Source organism: Siniperca chuatsi, linkage group LG2 (assembly GCF_020085105.1).
Source record: "Siniperca chuatsi isolate FFG_IHB_CAS linkage group LG2, ASM2008510v1, whole genome shotgun sequence".
Classification (NCBI taxonomy): Eukaryota; Metazoa; Chordata; class Actinopteri; order Centrarchiformes; family Sinipercidae; genus Siniperca; species Siniperca chuatsi.
In genome coordinates, this window is record NC_058043.1 from 32,978,239 (window position 1) to 32,998,246 (window position 20,008).

The window sequence follows — 20,008 nt, forward strand, 5'->3', positions numbered from 1 at the left end:
CAGAGCCAGCACAGCAGCTCCAGACAGCGATACTCACAGCTCTCCTGCTACTATAGCTAACATCACAACAACAGCAGATCTTGGCAAACTAGAAAGTAAGCTGAATGTCCGCGGGCAAGTCATTTAACGTTACCTGACACACAAATCATGGATGGAATGGCTGGAATAATGTTGTGTTGTTTATTTCTGATTTACAGAACCAGGGCTGTGTATACAAACACCCGATTTTTTTTCAGCGCACACACTGAAGGGACAGCTAGCGGACTGTGATGAGATATTTGCTGAATTGGACAAAAAGAAGTGTATTGGATTAGAATCGCATACCCCACCTTTAAGATAATATGCAGTGAAAGTTGCTTACTGAGAGCATACACCAAAAATGGTTGGTATAAAGTTTTCAGTCTTCCACATTTTTGAGCATACACATTAGAGTCCCTCTCTGGCCAAGCCAGCTGACTACCTGCACACATGAATGTCATGAAAATAATTTACTGATACAGCTTTGCAAGACTTTTTGACCTAATGGATCAAATTGTGACAAGATAAGTCATTGATTGTAATATTAATATATATATACATTAATAAAAAATATTTAAAAATATATATTAATGGTGTCACAGCCATTTTGTTTGTATTGATTATGTATGGGAAAAAATGTTTTTCAGCCAATAATTGAGTTGCATTATGCGCAGTGTGGGCTCCTATACTATACACTAAATGTTGGTATACTGTATCTTGGTCTGCTGTGATTTTGACCATTATGTTTTAAAATCTGTCTCTTATGATTATAAAAAATAATTACCTGTGATCCTCTTGATGCCTGCCTAATTATCTACTAATTGAGCATCTACTGTATACAGACATAGACTATAAATGTTTTACATATGAATGGTGTATGGTATATGAAAATATATCTACACTGATGAAGCAGAGAAACTCTTGTCATGTCTGCTCATGTTACAATTTTCTATTTATATCTAATGGTTATGTGTTCATGCATATCTGTGATGCATTATAAAACACTTAAGTGTCAGTTGATTATCCTTTCTCATGTGTGAGAGAAACTTTGATAGAAGCAGTAGCCACGATCTCCTCCTGAAAAGGTTTGTGTTTGTGAAAGGCTAAATGTATTCTATAGCTCTAAGTTGAGCCTCTTATGGTATATTTTCATTCAAATGCAAAATATAAAATGAAGAGTTGTCAAAAGAAATCAGTGTGTTTCCATCAAAGTGACAGGTAACACTTTATAATAAGGGTACAGATCACATGCTTTAGTAATACATAACTAATACATAACTCATGATGATTTAATGCATGAACAAGGAAGCGAGGTTTTTTAAATTGTATTAGATATTTGTTTGTTGTTGTTGTTGTTGTTTAAAAAAGTGGAGTATAGCACAGAAGATAAGGGTGCCTTAAAACCAAAAACATCCAGCAGGTCCAGTTGACAGATCAGGGGAGAATGGACGGACATGTTTAAGCATACAGCATTCAGCAGTTTACATCGTACTGAAGTAAGAAAAACTAGGTGTTAATGTCAGGCATCTGATTGTGACTTATCAACATTACTAGAGATCGTTTCTGTTGACCACCGTAGACATGTATATTGTAGATGTTTGCATCTGACTACCAGTTTAATAAAAACAGCTTTATATTTCTATGAGAACAGGTATTGTTCGGCTTTTAGAGAGACTGATCCAGTGCATGGGTCTGAAATGCTCTTTTCTATGTAAGTGGATTCCAGCTGAAGTAATAGCAAGTTAAAGGGGAACCCCACCAATTTTACACATCAAAGTCTGTTTCCAGATCTTGGGGAGTACTACTGCATGTATGAAAAAAGTTGTATAAAGCCTTTTTTTTGTGGCTCCAGAGGGAGCTGTGTGAAGTTTGATGAATGCCCTTGATCATTTCTTAATAGTGAGCAACAGAAATTCATCCTGCATTAAATCATCATGAGTCATGCATTAGTTATGCATTACTTAAGCATGTGTTTTGTATCCTTATTATAAAGTAATAAGACAATCAAAAGACCTCCAGTAACACTTCAGTAGCAGTTCATGGCTGGCTCCTACTGAAGATGACATTTATGTAATATTCATATATTCATGAATTTGTTTGTCTTCTCTGTCTGCACACATCATGCAATGTTTTGGTCTCCTAGTCTTTTGAAATGATATGTTTTAAAAAAATTCTCATCTTTCTATTTAGTTTTTTTTTAATTGCAAAGCACACATAAACACAAGTAGATGGAAACTCAAGGCAATGCCTCCTCTCAGGCTGCATATGAAGTTCCCTGCTTCTTTTCTTCAACCCAGTCTCACCAATCTGCGTACAAATAACACGGCTTTACACTTTAAAATTTCGTGCAGATGATATGCCAAAGTCCAATTTTTCATGCATATGATACGCCAATCCTTTCCATTGACTTCTGTGGGACAAATGCGTCCAAATACCACGCATCACCTTGAACGGTCATGATGTCACCAGCGGCAAGGGAACACGAGCGATCAGTGTGCCTGCGCTAGCCCCTACAGTGCAGGACTTCAGGTAAGATGATTTAACTGTGGCATTTAAACTGTGATTATTCAGTCAATAAGTGGAAACAATACAGAAAAATAGTTTTAAGGTGACGTGACATGAGTGTTGACATGAGATAACTGTTTTACAATTGCATTTGCTAGATATTATTACATTCTTTACCGATCTTTTGCGGCTTGAAGTGACATTACTGCAAAAAGGTGAGCCTGTGTCGTGGCTAAGCGGTTAGCATTAAAATGACTAACTAGCATGTTTGCTTTGAGGTTTTCAGTGATATTAGGTTGATGTCATTACAAACGTTGTTGTGACATTCAGCCTGACATGTTTGGTATCTTTGGAATCCTTGGGATCTTGACTGCAAAGTAAAATAAAGTTCTGTGGGTTTGAATAAAGCCTGGCTGAATTTGAACCTGCATGTGGAACCATAGGGTAAGTTTAATCGGACTGCTCCCCTACTAGCACACCTGTCACCTGTGAGTGTAAGCTTGAAGCTTACAATGACATTTATATTAATGCAAAAGATGAACACTGCCAAATTATTAGAAATACCTTAGCTTGTTGGTGGTATCAGGGCTGTGGTGGCTCTGTTATTCTTTTATTAGTGAGCAATGATGTAGGCTAACATAAACATTAATTGATGTCCTCAACCTTGAATTTGAAAAAATAAAACCCCAAGGTGCAGGTCTGCCTGTCAGTCATTCTGTCTGTCTGCCTGCCTGTCTGTCTGTCTGTCATTCTGTCTGTCTGTCTGCATAATGCCTCGTTACCTGACTTCTAGCTGAAGTTAGAGGTTTGGAAAGAAGCTTCATTAGTGGTATCATTACAGTATTAAATGTAAGGATGATTGACAGCAATTGTGATGTGAGCAGAACATTATGACGTGGAATGTTTATATATTTAGATTATTCAATCATTTCAAATGAATTCATCCCAAATAAATATTCCAGATGATTTGCATACTCAAAGCATGTAATCCGAATGTATGTAATGAGCAATTATTAAACACAAGAAGGCAAGCATAAGATGTGCTTAGTCGCAACAAAATCTACCCTACATTAAAGAATATGCTCAGTAAGACCACATGTACTATATGTTAAAAAAAAACCCCAAAATTAGTTGGGTCAAATGTTTACATAGCTGTCGGCATCAAATATTCTCACATTGAAGAGATTGTCAAAGGCTTATACCACCGCTCTCAAACTAAATTCCTACTGTATGGGCTAGTCTATTCAGGTCAAGGTGGTCAGCTGATGCATTAGTAGTCAAATATGGCTATAAGTCCAATTATTAGTGGAATTCAGTGTATGTTGGATTTTTAAATGTAGGTCTTCTTGTTTACCTAAATATTGTGAAGGTGTCCGAGCTTGAGGCTTTGGGTGTGGAAAAGGCCATTTTGCCATTTGACCACCAAAAGTCCAGCTTAGAGGTGTGAACTGAGCAGCAAAGGAGCCACTGACGTCTTGACTCAACACACACAGTGAACAACTTTGCACTGCATTTCAAAGGTGATAATGGTTATATGAAAATCCATGATTCCCTCCACACCGTGCAAACCTTTCCTATCCTTTGCATTGTCCTGCAACATGACCCATTCGCTGGCACTTGTATGCAACATTTTGCCAGTCCATTCCACTATAATCCCAATAATCATTTATATTCTCTGCCATGATTTCTACATTCACGACACAGTTGCAAGCAAATCCGCCAAACCTTTCAAAATGGCTTATCCTCTGTCCACCGCACCAATCCACCACACCACTGTGGTGGAGCGGGTCGTCCACCAATCGGAAGGTCGGCGGTTCGATCCCGGCTTCCCCCAGCCCATGTCGAAGTGTCTTTGACAAGACACTGAACCCCAAATTGCTCCCAAATTGCTCCCGAGGGCTGTGCCTTCGGTGTGTGAATGGGGTGAATGGGATATGTAGTTGCAGCGCTTTGAGTAGTCAGAAAGACTAGAAAGGCGCTATATAAGTACAGTCCATTTACCAGTCCTTTCTCATGTCACAGCTGACTGCGCAAAGAACATCATGACCATTTAAGGTGATGCGTGGTATTTGGACACATGTGTGCTCCACAGAAATGAATGGAAAGGATTGACGTATCATATGCACGCAAAATTGGACTTTGGCATATCATCTGCATGAAATTTGAAAGTGTAAAGCCGTGTCATTTGTATGCAGATTGGCGAGACTGGGTTGCTTTTCTTGGTGGAGTGGACACAGTAAGTGCTGCCTCACAGGCTCAGCTCATGGACATAGAGCCCCGCTGCCTTTTCTTTCTCACACACACATAACGCAGGCCTCTGAGTGCTTCCGTAAGTGTTTTGCACGTAACACATGTATTATACAGTACTGTATATGTGTGTAGGAACTGTGTTAATGTTTTCAGACACATGTTAACATGTTTTATTCTTAAGTGCCAAGGTGTATGTCATTATCTTACTTATCCTGTTTATTCTTCAGCTTTTTCACCCGTCATGCCGGGTATGACTGACTACCATTTTGTTTAGCAGTAGTTGCCATGTGTTAGATTTCATGAGGTAAGGATTTTAGAGGTTAAGTGTTTCTGCGTTAGCAGTTCAGTGAATTATGTACTTTCACTGGACCCACACACACGGCCATGCATTACCACACAATACAGACCATTCACAACCATGAGACCACACACTCAAGCCACAACAATAACAACGACAATAATGTGAACTTACCCTTGACACAGCGAAATCTGTAGAAAAGACAAAAAAAGAAACATTAATATTTTTCCTTTATTTACCTAGAAACCAAATTCCATTTGAATCAATACAAAGGCTAAAGTGTGCATACAGTAGTATCAGTGGTCCCTCAGTAGTCCTCTCCTGTGGGATTTAAAGCTCCATCAAAATCCTTTCTAAATACCAACCAAGATGCCCAAGGCTGGAGGAAAGGGAACATTTCTTTCTCATACTAAAAATGTGGCAAAGTGATTTCACTGCATTTTACCATTCAAACAAACAAAGCCATAATTATTAGAAATATTTTATTGTATTACATTGGTTGCATGAATGTAGCCAAATTGTTTTTCACTGATGCAGTAGTAGTAGTAGTAGTGTGTGTGTGTGTGTGTGTGTGTGTGTGTGTGTGATAGCTGTAATCATAGCAGAAGACCTGGCATGTGCACATCTAGGTTTCTTCTTCATTTCCTGAACATTCTGGTTTATGACATGCTACGCTGTCCTGTAGAGGACACATTAAAGACCTGCACGAGGAGCTATGAGCGAGGATACACCGCTGTATCCTTTGCGGAAGTATTTTTGGCACGTGTTGTACACTGGAGGCATGACACACAGCTGGAATATACAAACCATGGTGGGAGCAGGACTCCACAAGTGATCCTTTTGTATTCACAAGTTGTATTAATGATTTAAGATGATCAAATGCACGATCAAACTTTCTGCCCTTCACCGTTTGTGTAGCGCCTCGTAAGGTGCGCTGTTCTAACCGCATTCCTTAATGACATTTCACCCATTCAGTTATGTCGGCTACGCCCAATACAACTGCTGTAATTGTGACATGATGCTTACAAGTGCAAACAGCTGCTAACGTCACATTATTATATCAACAAGACAAGAAGTCTGCAAATATCATTCCAAAAGTATAGTCCTGTGACGACATCTGCAGTTAGGGCTGTGGGCTACATTTGAGATCAATTTTACTTTGTCAGTGTGTTTGTGTGTAGGCCTATATAACTCAATCACGTACTGCATATAATATAGGCCTACTGTATGTCCCTCAATCATATATATATAATATACTGCATGTCACTTTATTGGTATAGTACTTTTCATACAAACATTTGTAGTGCTTCACGCAATAAAATACATAAAGGCTATATACTGTGTGTGTGTGTGTGTGAGTGTGTGTGTGTGTGTATGTGTTAAATAAAAGACAATTTGAATGACATTTGTACATTCTTGTCACATTATGCCACGCTGTGAATTGAATTAAAGTAAATATATAAGTTGTCATGAACACTGTTATGATCATCTGACAGAGATAATAAAATATAGCAGTAGCCTATAACCATAGGGCTATAACAAAACAATGGACAGATGATCCAAGATGGAAACTAAGGGGGACAGAGCTTTTGCCATCAGGGCCCCGAGGCTCTGGAACAAGCTGCCTGAAGAAATTAGGTTATCTGAGTCAGCGTCAGTCTCTTCTCAAAACACATTTTTATCTGAAAGCAGATCCTGATTTTACCTGAGCTGGCTGTTTATTTTATTGCTTTTGTGTATTTTATGTATTTAATTTCTTTATATTTCATCATTCACTGTGGTATTCTATTTCTCTTGTTGTGAAGCACTTTGCACTTTGTTTTGATAAGTGCTCTATAAATAAAGTTTTATTATTTATTATTTATTATGATGCAGCTGTGCGCACGCTGGATTTAATTGACGTTGCTTTAAAATGACGGCTCTGAAGCAAGCATAGCTTCCTGTTGGTTTTGTTGTACCTGTAAAAGTGGGACCGCTTCTACTGTAATCATTCTTACCAGTACGCAACGTTTAGTGATCATGTGTAATTCCCAGCATAAATCCAACCAGCTTCCACCAGAGCAGAGGTCTAATCAGCCTGAAAACAGCTGTGTGGGTGTGCAGGGCAGAGTTTACTGTTGATGACTGAGACTAGGGAGACTAGTGAATGTGTGAATTCACTACAGTGTTTTTGCAGTCTATGATTTTAGACTTTAAATCAAGAGGCATGTTCCTCGAGCCACAGTGTGGATATTTGTTGAAACAGTACACACCAAATATATGTGTGTGACAGGTCAGAAAAAGAAAAAAGGAACTCCAGCTCTTATTTTCTGCCACAGCCTCTAGTTTAAGCTGGATTTATAGTTCTGCATTAATAGGTTACGTACGTCGGCTAGTGCCTCCTCAAAAATCTAACTACATGTTTGGACGCCTGGAGGCAACAAGTGTTTGGTTGCTTGTGTTTTCTCCTACAAGTTTCCGATGCTGGTAGAGATTGTTGAAAGTGAAGGTAACAGAAAGACTTATCTAATAAAAAAATCTACAGTACAAAGCTGCTCACTCCGATCATCGCTCTCTATCACAATAGAGAGAAAAAACATAAAGTTTGTAAGTATTCTATTCAGTAATGAGCAAAGGTGAAATTTATTATTATTATTAACCTCTTGCGTCGAGTATAAACCCAGCTTACTCCTCCTGTCTCTGAACATTTAGCTCGGGATAAAACACATTTTATTACTCAAGTTGAAACATTTTCAAGTCGAGCAGATGCATCTTTACATTTATGCTGCATAGATCTAAGTCACGTCTGCTCAACTCTGTTCATGTTGTTTGATTGACTTCGTATGCATTTCTGCTGCCTCTACATTTTTGCTTCCTGACAAATTTTTGTGCAAAGTTACAAAATCAACGCAAACTGGGAAGACATTTGGGGATTAGAGGGTGCAGTTGGGTGCTATAACAAAATCATCTTTAATGTCACATGCAAGTATGATGGCAGGCATCTATGCAAATGTTTGTGCATGACACCTGCTCAGGTTTACAGACTTACAGATGCAAACGATCCTTTACACGGAGAGACAGAAGGGAATAAGGATAGAGAGAAAGAAAGAGAAAGAAACAGAGAGAAAGAGGAAAACAAAAGAACTAATAGAGAGACACTGAGAAAGATTGAGATGCAAACAGTGAAAGAGACAGACATAAACAGACAGACACATATGTAGTGAGAGGAAACCACAGCCTCATCCTTCTGGAATCTGACATGTAACCATGGAAACTTCCTCCACACACTCAAAGGAATTCAGGGAGTTAATTCTTAATTTCTCTTAAGGCAGCTCAACACAGTCTTCACCTCCTCTGATGCTGCTGCAATATTTCTCATAACAACGGCAGACATAAACAGAAAAAGCTGCGACCAACATTTACTGTAACACACCAGCTAGAACCATATCAACCACACAGCTGAAGAATTCACTGCAATTACAGTGTGAGTTTGAGGACTGTAGGGGTTTGTTAGCTTAGTCAGCACTAGCGAAGACATCTTACCATCATTACACAAAAGACGTTGCTTAATGTCTACGCCCTTAGTGAAATTTGTAAAATGCTGTTTTTACTGCTAATATGAAATAATTTTTCTGATCAATTAAAGTGCACATGCTAATTTATTCATGTCATACATTGCATGAATAAATGAATAATGCATGCAAACCAATTAATTAACATGTGCCCTAAATTTAGGATGTGTGCAAATTTTTAAAGCATCAATAATTGACTTTATTCAGCAACTTTAAAACTTATTTCATTTCCTTTCTACAATAGGCTGTATTTCGTTGATTGCTTTCATTTATTTAAGTCTGATTCTCTGTTGGAAAAAAAAAACTGCCTCTATGAGTTGATGAAGCTGAAGCTGGTTGCTGGTCTGAGCTTGCTTTCGACTGTGTTTTCTGCTTTTGGCTGGGCTGCGCTGGTCAGTTTAAACACATATGCTAGTACACCAGCTAACAGTGCTCCCAATATAGTATGACTGTGCTGTTGTAGTATAGAGATTATTTTAGCTGAATCAGGCTTTTGACAAAATAACAGATAGAAATGAGAAGTGATAAAGAATCACGTGACAGAGATTGTGAGGCCTGATGACTTCTACTGTCACAGAATCTGGTGGGATCATCCGTTTTTTGTGGAAAAAAAACAGAAATGTTTTAGTTTTGTATACAGTATATATTAAAACATACACTTTCCTTTAATTTCCCCTCAAAGGCCCTACACACCCACGCAGGCGTTTTCACTTATTTTGCCTGATTAGACTGACTACGAAATGAAAGTAGTATCCATGACATGCACACTAGTGTCTGCTAACAATCCCACAATGCATCACATTTTATAGATGTGTTAGATTCAACATTATGGTCATGTGACACTTCACACATGGTGATGAGACTGTAATCTCAGTTTACTGCTCACTATGGAGTGGATTACTGAATGTCTATTATATAGGGAGTAGTGAAAGAGTTAACCGTGACTTGGGATTTGTTCTATTGATTTGTTTGTTGTGCAGACTTCCGTTGAAGTGAATGGGAGACAGAGTGAATATTTGTAGGACGGAGGTAAAATGTGTTAGGGTGGGAGAGGTTACAACTTTATCATTCTTATTGGTTCATGACATTTGGTGACCTCCGTCCAACCTCAACCAGAGGTCTAATTAGCCAGGATAAGCGAAAACACCTGTGCGGGTGTGCTGAGCCTTGCTGAGTGAAATCCTCAAACCAAAGACTTCATCTTTTTATGGTTGCACTATTCAAACAAATGGAAATATTCATGAGCCCTGAGCATACACCTTACATACTGAGCTCAGGGCTGCAACTACTGACTATCTTGATTATCAATGAATCTACTGTGCTATACAAATATTGTGCTACTACACTAACATGTGCTATACAAATAAAGCTATTATTATAATTACTATTTTTGATATAAATCAGTTAATCAGTTCAACTTTGTCTATAAAATGTCACAAAATAATGACAAATGTTCATTATTAGTTACTAGTTATTTTTTCTGAGCAACAGTTGAAAACCCCAAAGCGATTCAAGTTACAGTACAGTGACATTCAATGGAAAAATGCAGTAAATCGTACATTTTTACAACTGTAAGCAGTAAATATTTGGTAATTTAACTTGATAAATGTCATAAACGATGAATCAGTTGTTTGAGTTTCATTGATGATTTTTCTGTTCTGTTCTCATTTCATAGTTGACAGGACTAGACTCTAAATGCATGACTGAATTTTGCACACTGTATCATTTTGTAGCCACGAAACACATTTTTTGCTTTTTTGCAATTTGACCAAAAAGTGCTTTTGTTCATTTTCCACCTTTGTTGTCGGACTTCAGCTCCTCCAGCAGGAAGTCGCTCTGCCGGTTGCCGAGCACGAAGGCCAGGAAGGAGAGGATGAGGGCATCCAGGATGCCGATGATAGCCAGGATGTAGGCCCAGCGCACTGAGCAGTTGCCCAGGGTGTACTTCCCTGTGTCCTCTCCGCACATGTCCCGGATCACCTCGGAGTCCCAGCCATTGGGGAAGATCATACAGCCGAGCACCAAACACACGGCTGGAGGGCAGAGAGAGAAGAAAGAGCGGACGGGTGTAGTCAGTAGAAAGAGTGATGAATGAATGTTTGAGTAAAGTGGTGTGATGGATATGGTGGTCACATACAGATCAGTGTAATGGCATTTGGTTAGTGGGATATTAGATTTTGTCAGGCAGTGCATGAAATAATGTGCAGAGCGATGGGTCAAGGTTCAATTCAATTCAATTTTATTTATATAGATCTAATTCATAAAAGAAGAAGATTTCATTGCACTTTTCCTGTAGAGCAGGTCTAGACCGTACTCTTTATAATATTATTTACAGAGACCCAACAAACCCCACCATGAGCAAGCGCTTGTGGCAAGGAAAAACTTAATTTAAGAGGCAGAAACCTCAGGCAGAACCAGACTCGACGGGGTTATGTTCCATTGAAAAGCAGCACAGGAAAGAAAATCAATACGGGAAGAGGGTTGAGTTTAAATGGACTGTACATGTTGTAAGGCGCCTTTCTAGTCTTCCGACCACTCAAAGCGCTTCACACACTACACATATCACATTCACGCACTGATGGTAGATGCTAACTGCTCATCAGTTCAAAGAAACTAACTAATCATTCACACACCAAAGGGAGCAATTTGGGGTTCAGTGTCTTGCCCTTTGACATGTGGGCTGGGGGAAGCCGAGATCGAACCGCCGACCTTCCGATTGGTGGACGACTCGCTCTACCACCAAGCCACAACCACCCATAGACCAAAACAAGATTGAAAGTCAGGGAAATGGAACAGGGGGTAAGGCAGGTGGGGAGAGAATATCAGTTTAGGTGTAAAACAGCAGGCCAGGCAGAGGGTTACATGACGTTAACAAGATGAAAGTTAGAGAAAGGAGGGGAGGCAGAGGAGAGAAGACAGAATATTATTTTTCCATTTCACTCTGGGTTGTAAGTCTATTGCAGTGGTATTTCCAGTATCAGGCTGATCACTCAATCTCTTCCCCTGTCTGTTCTCTCTATTCGTCAGTACAGGCAAGTCTTGAACTCACAGGGAGAGAAATAGAGAGATAGAACATGCCAACATGAAAGAGAGAGAGAGCGTGAAAAGAAACAAATAAAGAAAGCATGTACAGCAGCTGGCCGGCTCTTCAGCTAGGCTACCACTGAATCAAACTTAGCTGTTGTCACATCATTTTACACCAAATCAACATTCTTTGTAAAACTTGTATTTAAAACTTTAATTAAATAATTCAGCATTTTGGGAAATACTCATATTTGCTTTTATTTGGAGAGTGAAATGAGAACATTAGAGCTCAGTTGTTTACATGCTGAACAGTAGTAGCATCCCAATGCAACCTCACTTAGCATCTGGAGGTGTCCATACCTCTCCCCCTCTATATGAGTTGAGTATCACCCCGCACAATGAGCCATCATTCATGTGACTATGACAAACACTTCTTTTGACTATGACATGCAAAAACAGTAGCTTAATTGCCCTTGAGTAAGGATCAGTGATGATACAGACTATCGTGCGTGAAATCAATCCTTAATTCTTTTATGTATGAAATAAGTTACAAATTCATAAGAAGCCTACATTTCCCAACTACTTGAATTACACCTTCTTTAACAAATCAAAACACTGTTTCTCAAAGTGTGTCTGCAGTTAATTTTTAAAATAAAAACGTCATTGTTTATAACATGATCACTTGTAAGCCTTGTAAACTCTGTGGGCTCTAAGTTGAACCAAAACAGTGGTCTCTTCCTCTGTAGCTTTCTCCACCAACACAGCGCTTTAGTTTCCTGATATCCATAAATGTCATATACCATAAGGTATATGATGAAACTTAACTCTGGGTTCAGTACAGTTTTTTTTTTTTTTTTTTTTTTTTTAACACAACTTGTGTTTGGAATAGTGGAAAATTTCTCAACTGCAGGACCTCAATAGCTGGTGACCCTGCTGAGAAGTACTTGAAGTGGATGTGTTTATATATTTCCCCCTGCCTCAGGTCAACATCTTGACTCCAACTCTGTACTTCTCAAATAAGCGTATTTCCCAAAATGTTAAATTATCCTATAAAAATGTGATAAAACTTGTCTTCACTATGTCTCTGTGATAATTAAAAAGGAACGAAAGAAAACAATCAATTCAGTGAACTGATATTGTGTTTTCTTTCATTCCTTTTGATGTGTCATCAATGGAACAACTGATCATCCCTGATCTCCACTGTGAAGTAGAAGATCCTGTAAAGGCCCTACACGCCCAGGGTAAACCCACACAGGTGATTTTCCACCCACTTTCAACCTGAGCAGTGGTCTAATCAGCCAGAATAACTGAAAACACCTGTGTGTGTGTGTGTGTGTGTGCAGGGCCCTTAATCCTTTAATCAAACATACACATAAACACAAGACAGAGGGTTTATTAATTATTGATGATGAAGAAATGCCAGAAGATGATGGGCTAAGAGTAAGTAAGAAGAAGACAAAAACATTGAATTGGACAGACTTGGACAGTGACAGAGGAGATGGAAGTATTAAAATATTCATAACAGTGACCCTGTAATACTACACTACATACTATAGACACATCCACACATTCCAACACATATCAGCCCAACTAAACACCTATGGGTGATTTTGGACTGACGTGTGCTCCCAACCACCATCATACACCATAAAACTACAACTTGTCTTTTTGCTCCACCAACACTGTAACAAATTGCTGTAAAAATACAGCCAAATACTGCTACTAAAGTTGTTGTTATTGGCTCTGTTACTATTATTGTCATTATTATACCTATGATCATTCCTATTATTATTACTTTATTAATATTTATATTACCACTACCATTACGTAATTACTATTTTAAAATTCTAGGTGGAATTTGCATTGTGCTTCCCTCTCCCCCACCCCCCTTCTCTCTTTCTGCCTCCCTCTCTCTCTCTCTCTCTCTCTCTCTCTCTCAACCCAACACTGCGGCGGCAGATGGCCGCCCACCATTGAGTCTGGTTCTGCTCGAGGTTTCTGCCTGTAAAAAGGAAGTTTTTCCTTGCCACTGTCACCAAGTGCTTGGTCATGGTGGGAATTGGTGGTTGAGTCTCTGTAAATAATATTATAAAGAGTACGGTCTAGACCTGCTCTATAGGAAAGTGCAATGAGATAACTTCTGTTATGAATTGGTGCTATATAAATAAAATTTAATTGAATTATAAAAATGTGAGCTGTGTAAGAAATGAATGCTGTACTATTCATGGTTTAAGTTGTATTGGTAAAATGATAAAACCCATAATTCATGGTTAAACGATTAGAAATCATAATTCCTGATTAATGTTAGAAAAACAAGACATTTCATACAAGAAGATGCCGTATAGTTGAAAGTATGAAAGTAATAGCCTTGTTGTTATACAGGTTTTTGAGATCGCCTTAAGTGCCTGGGACCTTGGATTCTGGATTCTGTCCTTGACGAAGGACATGAACCACCGTTGAACCTCATCATCCCTCATTCCCGAGGAGGAAAACATCTCTTCCTTCACTCCCTCATTTTGATGACAGCAGTGTGGTAGGACTGTCACAAACCCCACATTCCCTTTGCTTTTTATTATCGGAACTAAAACTGACCCAGCACAATTACTGATCTCAGAACTAAGAATGGATCTGCTGCTCAATAAACTAACAACTGAGGAAACCTGAACATATCAACTTTTTAAGGAATACTTTCTTAAAAAGGCAATTAAGGACATTGAAAGGTTGTTTATTAGTGGTCTAAGTTTTAAAAATATTCATATGGTTTATATAGTATGTTTTAAATACTTGAATATTGTGTATGAATATGGTTTATGTTTAAGCCTACTGTGAAACTAACTGAGTGTGCTAAATTGGGTATTTTATAGTTTATTGAGAGGCAGTAATTCTGTCTTAAATTGTAGTCTTATATTTCACAGTTCACCATATTGAACCTACCCTCTGGCTCCAGCTACTGATTTGTGTCCTTCACTCATCTTCAACCCCTCCCTATGAGCCTAGACACTGGTCAAATATTAATTTCCCTGCCCTGTGACCACTAAGCAGACTACAGGGGTTACATTAACAATACATTTCTTATAATCCCAGCAAGCACCTGGCAGGCACAAGAGAGCATTTCCAGGTAGTGTGTCCTTAGCAATTTGAATATTTGCTTTCTCTTGAGTACATCTACACTTAAGTCAGTGAACACTAATGTTAGACTGGCCTGGTAAATAAACCCCATTTACCCCACTTGCATTTCATATTATCTTAAGCACACAACAATGGACATTGATGCAAATAACGAAGATGGCAGATGTTTTGGCTACTGAGTCCCAAAATACCCATTGATTGTATTGCATTGCAAGATTATTTGGTTTGTAAGATATCTTAGCTCTACCTAAGTGTGTTTCTAAAATGTAGGTTACTACAAGGATATTAGCAGTGTGTTGCCAAGGTTAAAGCTGAGACATAATAGATGATTTCCAGACAATATCATTTGTTTACTCATACATGCTGTTTTAAGGCTGTTTTAAGAGAAGAGAAAAAAGACCAGCCAGCCTGGTCAACTGGATGCCCACCCTCTGCTGATTAAATGACATTTGAAGGCATTACAAATGTCATGTTAACTTGCAGTCTGTTTAATAGTGCTTTATATTGTTTTTGTATCATTGAAAAAAGTTTTTGTACAGTAGTGCAAAGCAGTTATGTATGTTCAGACTCATGATAACATTTGGGAGCTCAGGATGTTATTACTGTATATTATTCAGGATATGGGTTAGTGTCATTTTGTTTGAAGATATTTTAGAGTTATATAAATAAAATGTTTGATATGCAATGCTGTTAATTTGTCATACAATATTGCCATTTCCATAAAGCTGACACTTGTCTCATTTGTTCTACAGTAGGTATTTTATGGGTTATGCATTTTTAATGTAAAACTGAGCAAATTTTTTGATCTCTATACTGGACCATTATATAAAAAAAACCTTTAATAGTTTACTGTAATACATACAGGTAAACTGTTAATGTAGATTAAAACAGCAACACTGTAGAAATACAGTGTATAACTGGCATGAGTAGCTACAGTATTACACTGTAAACCTCACATTCTACTGTAGAATACTGTAATAAATGTTATGGTAATATACTGTTGAAGTAAATTACGGTCGGGACACCATAAAATAACGGTAGGATACTGGTAACTACAGCTGCCAGTAGTTTACTGTAATACACACACACACACACACACACACACACACACACACACACACACACACACACACACACACACACAGACAGCTGTACAGTAGGTTGGTTCCCTCTGATGCTCAAGTTAACCATAATGCCTTGAGACACTTTTTCTTCTCCTGCTGCACAAACTAAAATGCATTCCAAAAGTGTGGATGATACACATCCACATTACATTTGAGAGCCTCGAGTTTGTGCACACTTGGCACATAAATGTTTTTATTCTGTTCTTCTGTGGAGAAACTGTGTGTGTGCATGCTCCCTGGTGTGTAGATGGTCCAGCTGAGGCCAGGCTGGCCCTAACAGATGGGTCCCTGAATGCCTCATTTACTGGACCACTGCTACTGTTGAGAGCCGTGCAGAGACCAGATGAAACTCAGCTGATGCACAGGCTCAGTGTGTGTAGGGACATACAGGACTTTAGGTTTCAGGTGATGTAAGGATAGTGAAGAGGAGGAAATCCCCACAGTCTCTCAAAGTGAGCTGCAGGGGCTCTGAGGAACTGATGATACAGTTACAGTAAGTGGACAGACCTGCAGTATGGCAATGCAGTGAAGATGTTGTCTGCACTCAGTCACTAATGTATTGACAAGGTAGAGGTGAACACCATTATTTTTTATTTATCAGAACGCCTAAGAGCACATAAGTATGCTTATTAAAGACAACAAAACAGCACCACAAACGAACAAACAACAGCAATGAAGTTATTGAAGTCGGCTATCTGTAAGTGGTGTTGGAAAATGAGCTAAACTGTAATCTTTTTTGTGACCCCTGTAAACAGTTTCTGTTGTTGTCTGTGCTACTTGCAGTGCATTTCTGAATTTGGTTGTGTTTTCTGTATTTGCAACGTGTTCTGTATTTGGCTGTGTTATCTCACTTTGCAGCATTTTTTCTAAATGCTGCGCATGTGTTGTCAAATTGGTTAACATGCTTTCTTAATTTGCTCGTGTTTTGTCTATTTGCATGTGTTTTTTTAAGTTGCAGTGCGGTTCAATTGGTTAAATGCAAATAGCCTTTTGTTTCTAGGCTACATATTGCACTCTGCTTTGAGAATATTATTTCAGATAAATACAAGGGAAATTGAGTTGAATTGAGTGAACAAGGTGTTACCTTCAGTTTATAATAGATTGATCACAAGAAAAGTAATTTATATCATAGATTAATACTCTTCAAGCATGGGTAATGTGTGACAACTTTGGAAAACGGTCATTTAAAGCTGCATTAATTAATAAATTTTTTTTTGGCTTCTTAGGGGCAGCAGATGTTGTGGCTAATGTGTTGCCTATTTTTACATTCAGCAGACATGGAGCAACATTATCATTCATTTGGAGTCCGATATAAGTGTGATTTCTACTCTCCGTTTAGCTCTGTTTTAGTCTCCACCAACTCCTGAGAAAATTATGTGGCTCTTTAGCTGCTAAATGCTTCACTATGTTCACCGGCAAGTCAATAACTTTTTCTGCTGCATGGTGCCAGGCAGGTAGCTTACAGTGGGTTTATCAGAGCTTTTTCCACTGAGAACAGCTGCCTGGAAACAGGGTTGATGAGAGCCGTGATATTGAACCAAAAGAGTAAAGTTGTGGGCCGTAAAACCAAAACAATGAGCTGAAAGCCATTAAAAATACCACGGTGATGTCGGCGCGTGCAAATGTGGCGGCCAGTGGCTCCTTCAAACGTTGCTCTTATCACTGAAGCACGCATTACCTCTGACAGAAATACACTCATCGGCATTGGAAAAGGAAGCATGGGGATTGGATTAAATGCAGCGGACCCTGGGGCGATCAGTGCCCATGGCATCTTGACCACCCAGCCAGACCAGAAGGGCCAAGCGCCGCTGCAGCGGTGCAGACCATATTATCAACACTATCTTGTTGCTGCTGTTTAAATTCCCCCAAACGCAAATTCAAAAAATGCACTACAGAATTCTTACTTTCTGGGTGTATACGTGTATAGGTATATAAGTATGTAAATAATGGTATATATTGTTTTATATATTTAATTTTATCTATTAAAATTAAATACATTTATTAATTCGAGAAATGAGACATAGATTCTGCCCAACTGCTTTGCTTTCAAAAGCAGCATTGCACATTATCTCATGCAGGAAGTAAAAGATGGTAAAACAGACTAAACAAAAATAGAGAGCAGGCACACAGACCTGTTTTCTGGTATTGTGGGTCTGGTTCAGATTTCCAAAACTCCTTGTTCACTGGCACACTGAAAACATGACATCCAGTTTCTACAGTGTGCTTTGGAGTAAAAGTAATGATTTTTCTCTAAAAATCTACTCAAATAAGAGTCAAAAGTATGCTGCATTAAAACTACTCTGACCTACAATTTACTCAAAAAAGTGACTTAAGTACATGTAGGCTACAGAGTAAATTCTGCACACAGAACAATGTTCTTTTCTGCAGGGAATATTGATATTACTTTATCTGCTCCTCAGTGGGTGACAATTTGATTTGATGCAGCTTGATGTATGCTGGTTAAACTGCGGTGACAGAGTCTCATTGTTCCATGCCATGTCACTTTATGTGAAACATTTCAACATGAGTCTACAGACACAGCACTGCTTGCTGCTCAACATGCTAACATGCTCACAATGGCAATGCAAAGATGCTGAAATTTGGCAGGTATAATGTTAGTTTAACATGCTAACATTTGCTAATTAGCAGTAAACACACTGTAGTGAACTTGAACTGTGGGTATACCTGGTTTTTACCTTCTGGGGGGCTTTGCAGTCTGCTTGCTGTAGATTTGTACACAGCACGAACTACAGTGCCGGAGTGCAATAGCAAGTGATGTACACATGATTGCTCACAGTGCGCACACACAGAGGACATGACGTGTGGACTGGCACAGAAACCATGCTGAGGCCTTTTTTTTATGCCACCCATAGATCAAAATGAACATTTTATCCTCATCACAGAAAGGCTCTTACATATAAAAATCATCAGTGTGTTGTTTTATCCCTCTGATGCTTTTGTATTCTGGAGTGTAATAATCACTGCAACTTCAAGGGGTACTGTTATTTTATGCTTTTAGGCTTAAGAGTGACTGCAACAGTTAAGGATTTCCACAGACTCTGCTTTTGGATGATGAAAGCTGCAAAGGAGAAGAGCACTTCGCCAAATATTTTCCACAGATGGAAGATTGGCTGAAAGATTTCCCAGGGTTGAGAAAATGATCAGCACTCAGTCATTCCAGAAAAGCCCTCTGAGAGATAATAAAAAAAAGCCCTCACACGCAAATGAGTTTTCCAGCATCTCCATAACAACATGAAGAGTTATTAATGCCAATGCCCCTATTCCCCCCCACCCCTTCCAAAGTTCATACTCAACATGAGAAAATCCAATACACTCATTGCACCACTGCCAGAAAATGAGCAAGTAAAACAAACACAATTCAATTAAGCCATGTGATTAGTGGTGGGTCTTTAAAGAGACCACGAGCTACAGTGCAATGGAGAAACAAAAAGATATGAACCTCAGGCGCTGGATGCTATCGTTCAAAACAGGAAAAAAATAGTTTGCAGAAAAACAGAAGGAAGAGAAATTGCTGCCTTGATGATTGACAGGAACCATCTCTGACAGGCTCTTTTTGTCTTCCTGATGGGATTTCTACACTGCAGCTCTCTATGAAACACACAACAGTTGTTATCGATTTTTTCCTCTCCTTTCTCAGCTTTGAAAAGAACTGCATTTCCCAGGTGCCCTTAAGACTTTGGCATTTCAGAGGCAGTAATTACCATTTGGTTGGACAGACTGTGAGGAGGTGGAGCAGATGACTTAACTGAATCTGTTAATTCAAGACACAGACACGTTCCCACCATCTCAAACACAAACACTAACATGCAAAAAATAAATAAGCACTTATGAACTATATGAACACATCACAGTACTTGTAAGTGTTGTATACCCTAGGATCCTTTGTAACTTGATTACTTTTCTCTTTTTATTTTATATCTCTCAGCAAAAAAATCACCAGTCTGCCCAGCAAAAGGCTCACACATGCTATGGTGAAATGTTTTTTTCTTTCAAAGCGTATTTGCCGTCCAAATTAGCACTTCCTGCTTCAACCTTTACCTTCCGTACTTACTGTAGTTATATGCACACAGTTATCATGCAATATGGCT

The 20,008-nt window shown here is 38.8% G+C and overlaps 1 protein-coding gene across 4 annotated transcripts in view; it reads right to left on the reverse strand.

Moving 5' to 3' along the window:
* Positions 1 to 20,008, reverse strand: part of lhfpl4a (LHFPL tetraspan subfamily member 4a) — a 66,566-nt gene that overhangs the window by 14,801 nt on the left and 31,757 nt on the right. For all 4 annotated transcript variants that reach the window (XR_006380033.1, XM_044215579.1, XM_044215568.1 and 1 more), the window contains 2 exons: positions 10,419 to 10,655; positions 5,246 to 5,262 (listed from right to left, as the gene is read on the reverse strand). Coding sequence is in view for 3 of the 4 variants with exons in the window: in XM_044215579.1 (XP_044071514.1) it covers positions 5,246 to 5,262; positions 10,419 to 10,655 (254 nt within the window). In the remaining variant the exon portion in view is untranslated. The remainder of the gene's footprint in view (positions 1 to 5,245; positions 5,263 to 10,418; positions 10,656 to 20,008) is intronic.